A 10,647-nucleotide genomic window follows, 5' to 3' on the forward strand; every position below is an offset into this window, starting at 1 on the left:
TACACCAAGTAAAACTAATGCAAACCAACAAACGTACTTAACTGTGTTTTGTTATCTGGAATGAAATACAGAATTGCAATAGCTGGCAGTTAATCAAAGTGGAGACAAAATGCAAGGACCCAGCAGTAACCCTCAAGAGAATGCAGGACTGTGGGTGCAACTGGATGCAGAATCACGGAGTACTAATCTTGCAATCCTGGAAACTGTCCAGGAATTGAAAAATGAAATGGCACGGTTGCGAGAGGACAACGAACGTCTAACGACTGAACAGGAAAAGATTTTGAAGAGCCTGTCAGACAGGAAAAACCCACCCCTGTCCAACCCCAGTGCAGAACAACAAAGGGCAACAGAAGATCAAGATTATCAAATGGAACCTGAACATTCTGAAGATAAGGAGGATCACTCTGATAATGCACCCCAACAACAAACATCAAAACGTCAGAAAGTGGAATTGCAGGGAGAATTTCGAAAGATTAAACCTCCACATTTTGATGGTGAGCAGAAGGAAGCTGCTGAAGCCTGGTTGATCAATATGAACAAGTATTTTCAGTTGTATGAGTACGACCACAACCTGAAATCAAGATTGGCAATCTTCCAGTTACAGAGCAAGGCAACCTTGTGGTGGGAGGAAATCAAGATTGTCAAGGGGGTCAGCGAACGAACTATTACATGGGAAAAGTTCCAGAAGTATTTCAAGGAGAGGTACCTGATAGAGCGCTTCTATGATGAGAAGGCCAGAGAATTCCACGACTTAAGACTGGGACAACAAACCATGGACGAGTTCATTAACCGGTTTATCTCACTGCTACGTTATGTACCTTACATTAAGGAGGAGAAGGCCAAGGTTCAGAGGTTTGTGAGCAGCCTACCGTCATACATAAGGGAAAGGATTGAATTCGATAACCCTAGAACCACGGATGAAGCCATCCGTAAGGCGAGAATCTGTTACCAGCAGAGTAAACAGAAGGGGGACACTTCAAGTAAGAGATGGAATGAGAAAAGAAGTGGTCGGGTGGTTGGAAGCAGCAAAGGAGGTCGTGGCAGTGGGAATAAGGGTGCTGGTAAAGGACTAAGTAGTAGACCTGTTGCAAGGAACGTGCCCCGGTCCAGACCAATGAGCGAATCTAAGGCAAATGAGCAGTCTGTTAGACCAGATGGTGAGGGGATGACCAGACCACCAGTGCAATGCTGGGGTTGTGGAGGACCCCACTATGTTAAAAATTGTCCACAGAGGAAAGGAACAGACCAGATATCTCAGATACATGAGGCATCAACGGTTGGGGACGTGGCACGTAGCGTACCCAGAATCAATGCAGCACTGGAGGACCGTCAAGCGGAGTACCAGCCATCTATGATTGAGTTCGAAGGTAAAATCGCAAACCTATCCATAGCTGTTCTTATAGACCCAGGGGCTACCTTAAGTTATATTAGTCCAAAAATTGTAGAACAGTGTAAACTGCAAGCTGAAAAATTCAAGAATCCGTGGCTGGTCCAACTAGCTACAGGAGCCAAGAGACGAGTCTTGGCCAAGGTAAATAATTGTGCCTTAGCCTTAGCAGGGCAGCCAGTAGTGGCAGATTTGAATGTGTTACCGTTGGGCTCCTACGATATTTTGATTGGGATGGACTGGCTGGAGAAACACTGTTCCTTGGTGAACTGCAAGACCAAGACCATATATTATAAAGATGATCAGGGGGATCAGCAAGAATTACAAGGAATTAGACACCCTGTACAGATCCGACCCATTACAGCTACCCAGCTAGCTAAGTGCATCAAGAAGAAATGTCAAATCTACGCTATCCAGGTGGGGTATGCAAATCAAAAGGACAAAACTACCATGCTGGGTAACATTCCGATAGTGCAAGAGTTTGCAGATGTTTTTCCCGAGGAAGTGCTGGGATTACCACCAAAACGAGATGTGGATTTCACTATTGAGCTAATTCCAAGAGCAGAACCTGTATCACAGGCACCCTATCGTATGAGTGTGCCAGAACTAACAGAATTAAAGATGCAGCTACAAGAACTGTTAGATAAAAACTATATCAGACCCAGCGTGTCGCCTTGGGGAGCCCCAGTGCTGTTCGTCAAAAAGAAAGATGGAACCTTTCGGATGTGCATTGATTATCGCCAGTTAAATAAGCTTACAATCAAAAACAAATATCCTTTGCCTAGAATCGACGAGCTCTTTGATCAGGTGAAGGGAGCCACGGTATTTTCAAAAATTGATCTGCGATCTGGTTACCATCAGATCAGAATAAAAGAGGAAGATATTGCTAAGACCGCCTTCAGAACGCGGTATGGGCATTATGAGTTCATGGTGTTACCCTTTGGGCTGACAAATGCACCTGCCACTTTCATGTGCTTGATGAACAGTGTGTTTCATCGATTTTTAGATAAATTTGTGCTGATATTCATAGATGACATCCTGATTTACAGCAAATCAAGGAAGGAACATGAGGAGCACCTTAGATTGGTGTTGCAAACTTTGCGGGAACATCAATTATATGCAAAGTTCAGTAAATGCGACTTTTACAAGGAGGAGATACAATATTTGGGCCACGTGATCACTAAAGAAGGCGTTGCAGTGGACCCTGAAAAGATTAGAACTATAATGGAGTGGCATATACCAAAGGACGTGGCAGATATTAGGTCCTTTATGGGGTTAGTAGGGTATTATAGAAGATTTATCGAAGGCTTTTCGAGAGTAGCATACCCAATCACCTCTTTGCAAAAGAAAGGAAAAGTATTTAAGTGGACCTCAGAGTGCCAGAAGAGCTTTGAACAGCTCAAGCACTTACTCACTACTGCACCTATATTAAGTATAGTTGATCCTAACAAGGATTACGTGGTCTGCACGGACGCAAGTAAAGAAGGTGTGGGAGGAGTGCTGATGCAGGAAGGAAGAGTCATTGCTTATGAGTCCAGAAAGCTGAAAGAGCATGAGCAGAAGTATTCTGCTTATGACATGGAGTTGGCTGCTGTCATTCATGCCCTGAAAATGTGGCGACATTACCTTTTGGGCAAAAAATTTCTGTTATTAACAGACCACGACAGTTTAACGAACTACTTCAGTCAACCCACCTTAAATACGAGACAAGCTCGCTGGGCTGACTTCCTAAGTGGGTTCGACTTTGAAATTAAGCATCTAAAGGGTAAGGAGAACCGAGTAGCGGATGCATTAAGTCGGAAGGTGCAATGCATGTGCAAAATTTCAGTTAGTAAGTGGCAAATTACCTTAGGGGAAAAGATAAAAATAGCGGCTGAACAAGATGTTGTTTATCAGCACATCAAACAACAATTACAGCAGCAATCTGATAAGGAATTACAGCAAGGGTACAAACTAGATAATGCTGATATGTTGTGCTTTAATAATAAGCTGTATGTGCCCAATGAAGACAACATTAAGAAGCTGATTTTGGATGAATTTCATACCAGCCATTATACGGGACATCCGGGCTACCAGAAAATGGTTACCGCACTCCGCAAAGAGTACTACTGGCCAAAAATGAAGAAAGAGATAGCTGAGTATTTAGCACGCTGTCTAGAATGTCAGCAAATTAAGGCGGAACACATGCACCCAGCAGGGCTGTTACAACCTCTACCCATTCCGGAATGGAAGTGGGAGACTATCTCCATGGATTTTATAACAGGACTGCCCAAAACCAAGAAGAATAATGATTCCATTATGGTGGTAGTGGATAAGCTGAGCAAGGCAGCACACTTCATACCTGTGCAGTCGACATACAGGGCTGTACAAATTGCCCATATTTTCATGCAGCATGTGTTCAAATTGCATGGACTACCGAAAGTGATTATCTCCGATCGGGATGTCAAGTTTACATCAACCTTTTGGAGGACCTTGTTTGCTGAACTGGGAACACAGCTGAACTTTAGTACAGCTTATCATCCCCAAACAGATGGTCAAACAGAACGAGTAAATCAAGTTGTGGAGGACATGCTGAGAGCATGCGTTATGATGAAGCCGACTCAATGGGAGGACTATCTCCACTTAGTCGAATTCGCATACAACAATGGATACCATTCCTCAACTCAGATGAGTCCTTTTGAGGTTATGTATGGGCGGAAGTGCCGCACACCCGCAAGCTGGGGTGGACCGGAGGACAGGTTGCGAATTGGTCTTGATATGTTACAGGAAATGGAGAACATAGTGAAAAGGGTGCGTAATAACTTGAAAGCCGCTCAGGACAGGCAGAAAAGTTTCACTGATCGAAAGAGAAGATTTAAGGAATTCCAGGTTGGGGATCATGTGTTTGTGAGGATCCAACCAAGGAGTACCTTGCAGTGGAGCGGATGTGCCAAACTAGCACCTCGTTACTTTGGACCTTTCCAGGTCTTGGCCAAAGTAGGACCGGTCGCTTACCAACTTGCCCTACCAAGCCATATTAGGATCCACAATGTGTTTCACGTATCCGTATTAAAGCAATACGTTTACGATCCTAAACATGTGATTCAATGGCAGAATGTGCGGGTAAGAAGTAATCTGGTTATTATGGATAAGCATTGGTTATAAACTGAAAAATAACTAAATCCGTTGCTGTTTGCAGGTCGAGCCGGAAGGCGAGGTTCTGGTCGAACCACTGACCATTCTCGACCGGAGAGAAGTGCAGCTGCGGAAATGAGTTATTTCCGCAGCTAAAGTGCAGTGCCAGCACTATGGACCAGAGGAGGCCACTTGGGAAGATGAGGAACTCCTTAAAGAGGCTTATCCAAATCTGTTTACAGGAGATAGACATCGGGACGATGTCCAATCTCAGGAGGGGGAGATGTAATGACCCCAGATTTATGTAAATTTGAAAGTTACTGTGGTAAAAGACTAATACAGTTGTTGTTATGTTTTAAACAAAACTGTGGCAAACTAATTCTGATTGAATAATTTAAATTTAAATATTTTCTTGGAATTGCTGGCAGCCTCTAAGAGGTGAATCTTAAAGAAAATGATCAGTTGTGATAACTGATGGAACTACCCTCCAAAAGAGGGAAAAACCCTGACTGAGGGATTCTGTGCTGTTGGGACAGACAGAGGAAAAACAAATCTTGCTCCAAGAGTAAAGGAGAGAGAGAGGTTAAGTCTGGTGAGGACCAGATAACCTGGCACAAGAAGTGCACTGTTCCTGTTGAGGGCTGGGGGCCTGCAGGATTGCTCGGGGGGAGAACACCGTCTGAAGGATGGATTCTCATGGCTGGGAGGAGAGCAGAATTTAAGTTCAGGTGACTTTTGTTTGAACAAAACCATTCCTGTCAGAGGTGATCAGGTACGGTTCCCAAACCAGTAGTCCCTGTTATAAAAAGCATTGTGTATGGAATTTACAGTAATTTATTTATGAAAGACTCTGTGTGATTCCTAAATACTGATGGGAAAATAGCATTCTGTGCATCTGTAAAGGTTAAATAAAAACTGTCCGTTAATGGACCAAATGAGTTAGCACTCAGTCAGAATTAATAAGGCGGAAGAGTAAAGTCAAGAAGGGCATGGGTGTACAGAACCCTACTCAAGGTTCGGCTACGAGGTAGCAGCCTTGATCCAAAAAGTATTAATAAAGCAGTATTAATCAATTTGTTTAACAATGAACAGGTTAAAAAGAAAGGTGCCTTACAACCTGTGGACTGATGAGTGTCGTAGAACAGTGCATGAAAGAGGGTTTATGCCTTTATAGAGAAAGAAAAGGTATCGACTGCAACAGCAGAAATCTTGTGACAGCGAATAGAACGCTGGTAGATACACTAGGTTTTCCAAACCACGTGCGTTCAACAGAAAAGCTCTGCGTAGAGAGCGTTGGATGACGGGTCACCTTATAGTATTAAAGGGTGCCATAGAACCTCCTGGCTTAAGGTAGAAAACCCAAGATGAATTTATAATAAAGAATGTACAGAACGAGAACATTTCCGTATGCTGTGAAGTACAGAGACGGAAGCATTAACTGAAGTGAAGAATAAGGCTCTGAGTATTAGAGCTAAACCTGATAACTATGAAAGTATATATTCATTTTAATGCATGCAAATAAAGAAAAACATTTATCTGTAAACCTGAGACGAGAATTTGTATCTGGCAATAACAGATAACCTTGTTCAATCTGAGCAAAGAACTGAGCATGTGAGTAAAGAAGGGTGACTCCGTTAAACAGTAAATATATGTAAGCAAACCATAACTTTTCGGGCCTATGCATGCAAGCAAAGGGAAAGTAACCTTGTGAAACCGCAAGCCTGTGCATAAAGAACCTAACCACAGACACATATTTAATAGCCGCGGAACTGTATAATGAAATAGAAGTCATGCAAGCAACTAATCCTTTCACGGAATGAGGGATTGTTAACCAAACATTATTTACGCGCTAAGCTATGATAAATCAACTGGTAAACGTAACATTTCTTTTACAGAATCTATAGCATGACTATCATCATAATATGGTAAATGTCAAGACAGTGATGTCCAAAAGAAAAGACCAAAAACCCATATAGCAAATTAACGCGGTGACTCTATTTCTGAGAAAGAATATACAAAATGAAATGTTCAATATATAAGTGAAATGTCTGTGGGCTAAGCAGAGTATTACAGCATTAAAAGGCAAACTTATACTCTGAGCAAATTAATACATATGCGAACAAAATCAGTTCCATTAAATACATTTATAACCCCATCTGCGCGTGGAGGCCAGATGTGAACATTCTTAAACATAGCTATGATCTAAGTCTGCCGCCAGTGGCTCGGCAATACAAAAAAATAAGACCTCGATGGTTACCACAGAACCCCGAATTTCTGAAAGAACAACTTGTAACCATTAACACAGACAATCTTAGTTAAGCAACAAGCCGGATGTAAGGTTCTTCACCGAGAGCAACTCGGAGGGAACGAGACTACCAAATGGGGAAACTGAGACCTGCATAGACCATTTAAGGTATGCATGATGGTAAACCCTGAAATGTATTCGAATAAACCGACCCTTAGGGCATGTATGACTGTAAACCCTGAAATATTTCCGAATAAACCAACTTTCAAATGCTGAGAAGCTTACCTGGGTTTGATAGAAGTCGTTGCAGAGTAATCCCGTGGGAGTTGACCAAATGTAACCAGGGCCGCTGCACCAGGATTTGTCAAGGGAAAACCAAACTGCAATAAGTAATAAACCATGCGATTCCAGCCATTAAAAAAAACAAAATAATGAACAAGAACACCTTCTTAGTACCTGTAAGGTTTAAAGCGAACAGGGTCCAGCTCCGGCATGACAGAACGGCAGTATAGTGCTGTTGATAGCGAACTCGAGGAGGAGTGAGGAACCATTCCGCAAAGACCGCGGACAACAAAGGAAACAATAGTGTGAATGGTCGATTAAATATCCACGCAAAACCCTGAACAATTTCCAGCCCTCCGATCTCAGGAAGAGATCTGGACCGTCGGAGTATGGCGGGAGTAGCTGGCGGAGGAATCAACGTTGGCAATACCGAGAAGTCACATGGCTGGGAGAACCAGGCCATGCCACCTGCCCAAGAAGGACGGGCGGACATAAAAGCTTCGGTGATCTGTCAATGAAGGGTACTGCGGTGGGATCCGAAAAGCCCACGCCATTAATACCAAGAGTTAAAATATCTGCAGTGACTGCGGAAGTTTAAACATTACATAACCTACCACCTGTACTGGAGATGTTGCCGCATGGAGACGTAACCGAGACCTTATCATAGGTGTCAATCAAATGAAATACATTGGGTAGCAATTGTATAATGTTAATATTGTATGCCGGCCGTGTCGTGGGCCATATGTTTTCCATTCCATGCAAACTATAACCTATACGTTTATCTTTGTAAAGTATAATGTGCAAATAAGGCTGGTGATCACATAATGAGCTGCAAGTAAAGGATTATCGTGTGTGTAATTTATATATCCAAAAGATTTTTTTTTTTTTTATGTTAAAGTAGGTGTGACAAGTCTCTTCAAACGACATTGGCGAGGTATATTCCTTTGACATGCCCAACCGCTAGGATGGTACAATAATTGAGTTCTGAAACAATCAGGCCCTTCATGCTCTGGAAAACCAATAAAGAGACGGTTTTCAATATAAAATTGGTAAAGAGGCGAACAATGAAAATATATGTTCAGCTCAGCTGGCTTGATTAGAGCATCATTCATGCTTATTCCATATCATTTTGAAATTGCACTTGTCATATCAATGTGACATCGCTAGAAAGTTCAGAACTATTAATTACAAAGGAAAGGACGAAGCCTCTTTTATTTCGCTAGCCATCTACTAGAGTTAGTAGTAGTTTGTAAGTGTGATTTTTTGGAAAGTTTTGGTTTTATTTTCCAATTTTATTTGTCTAAAATTTGGGAGAAATTTATTGAAATAACAAATTTGATAGGTGAATACTTTATAATCAAGTGTCTCCAGGTTTTTGAATGTGCTAAATCCAAATATGTCAATGAAACTGAAAAATACCCTAACAAAATAAGCCCTTGAGATTGAGAAACACTCTAACAACTTTCACTAGATAAAGAGTACCATTTAAGCCAATCCACCACATTTCATTTCTCTTCTCTAAACCCCGTCACCTTGTTTCAATTTCTAACCCCTCTTTAATTTTAATTTTAATTTATTTAATTTTAATTTTAATTAAATACAAATTTTAATTTAATTTTAATTTAACTTAGTTTTCTTTTTAATTTTAGTTATAAGTAATTATTATTATTTAATTCAATTATCTTTATAATTTCCTTTCTTTATTAGTCTTTAAAAACCTACAATTAAAACTTACAATATATTTTTTTTTTACCTAAAATCAAATATTTTAAATTCATTTATTAATGTTGTTTTACCAATATTAATTAATTCATTATTATTTTTTAATACTTATTATAATTCATTATTCCTAAATATTTTTCAAAATTTCATTTCTTTCCATTGACAAAAATTTTCTCTAAATTTTTTAATAATCTTTAAATGATTTGTTTCCCTTTGAATATGATAAATCATAACAATTCTTTTGACCTGAAATCTTCTTTTGTAATTCCTTTTTAATCAAATTTTACCATTTATATTCTTATTATTATAATCCATTATTTTTGAATAGTTTTAAAAATCTTCACTAATTTCTTTTTTGGCCCAGGCCATTTTTTCTATACTTTTTAATAATTTAACATTCTTTTTCATTAGTAATAAAATAATAAAAATAAAATATTAAAATTTCTACTTTTCAATTTTTTTTATTTTTATTTTAATTTTATTTATCTAATTCTTTTGTTTTAATCAAATATTTTTCTTTCTTATCTTATATCCTTTTTTACACTAGTATTTATTTAATTCTTTTGTTTTAATCAAATATTTTCCTTCCTATCTTATATCATTTTCCTCCTAACTGTTATTTTTCTTCTGAATGTTATATTTCATCACCATCTTCTATTTGTAGTTTTTGAAGAAGGGTGAACACTTCACTCAAAACATTAGACATAATAAGGATGGTAATACATAGTTCTCCAAAAGTCCTCATCAACATCAATTTATTGACTATGATAATATTCATGCTAAAAGTCCATATATATAATCAAAAACCAGTTTAAACAACACAAATGAAGATTTAACCACAAAATTTTTACCAACCAGAAAAATCCAAAAAATGACTTAAAAGCTACTCCTTTAATAAAACAATCTCACCTTAAATTTCTTTAACAATTTCTTTAACCAGGCAACCTACGTTAAATTTCCATATACGCGTCTGTCGTTATGTTTGACATCCTTTTCAAAATTTATTTGCTTAAAGTTAACTTAGGGTCTATCATTAAAGTACATGTAACTCGTCAATAATGGTATATATTGTTAAGAATATTAAATACTTATTATTTTTTAATTTTCAGCAAAATGCGAGTTGCAAGTGACCAAATAATAATAAATACAGTCAATGATGAAATGTTTCTATTTGTCTATAAGAAACAATATTAGAGATAATAACATGGTTTTTATTTCTTATTTACATATATATCGATGTACTAGAGATAATAGCATGGTTTTTATTTCTTATTTACATATATATAAATGTATTCAAGAATATGTGTATCGTTTTCATGGTGTCTTATGATTTTGCATAAGCTTCATCACTTTTCCACATATTTGTTTTTTTCCTTGTTTTTCTTTTTTTTTTTTCTATTTTTCTTTTTTTCCACATATTTGTTTTTTCCCTGTTTTTTTTTTTTTTTCCTTTCTTTTTTTCTTTTTTTTCTTCTTCAGTGTAGTAGTTCTTCTTTCCTTTATTTGTTGAGACACTTATTTGTTTTTTTTTTCTTTTAATGATAGTTATGAAAATGAATAGGTATAGTGTTTTAACTTTCTCACGTATGTTTTAAAAGAGTAGTCATTTTCTCACCTGTGTGGCTCCCAATCTTTTACAAAATGTTGCAAGACGCATGGATGGGTAGTAAGGCATGATCTACAATGTTGCAGCATCATTATAGAGTCGCAACACTGTAACAATAATGCCATAGTCATAACATTGTGATAACAAAGGTGGGTTGTATCAATAATTTAGTAGTCACAACTTCGTTAAAATAGAGATGAGTTGCAGAACTATTGCAGCGACGCGAATTTGCAACATTTTCACAATAAAGGTGGAGTCAAAACATTGTTACAATAATGATGGATTTATAGC

General features: G+C 38.4%; 1 protein-coding gene across 2 annotated transcripts; it reads right to left on the reverse strand.

Moving 5' to 3' along the window:
* Nucleotides 1-6,752: 6,752 nt before the first annotated feature.
* On the reverse strand, nt 6,753-7,536 carry LOC149167404 (uncharacterized). Of its 2 annotated transcripts, none has more exons than XM_089431529.1 (3): nt 7,203-7,536; nt 7,032-7,095; nt 6,753-6,896 (listed from the first exon to the last, which is right to left on the reverse strand). In XM_089431529.1, the coding sequence occupies exons 1-3, from the start codon at nt 7,519-7,521 to the stop codon at nt 6,845-6,847; spliced, it is 435 nt and encodes a 144-aa protein (XP_089287655.1). In that variant the 5' UTR covers nt 7,522-7,536; the 3' UTR covers nt 6,753-6,844. The 2 variants fall into 2 exon arrangements, with proteins under 2 accessions (XP_089287655.1, XP_089287654.1); XM_089431528.1 differs by having other exon boundaries at nt 7,032-7,126.
* Nucleotides 7,537-10,647: the final 3,111 nt, after the last annotated feature.

This window comes from Pinus tabuliformis, chromosome 5_1 (assembly GCF_031772625.1).
Source record: "Pinus tabuliformis cultivar Carrire ecotype Pingquan chromosome 5_1, CPIR1, whole genome shotgun sequence".
Taxonomy (NCBI): domain Eukaryota; kingdom Viridiplantae; phylum Streptophyta; class Pinopsida; order Pinales; family Pinaceae; genus Pinus; species Pinus tabuliformis.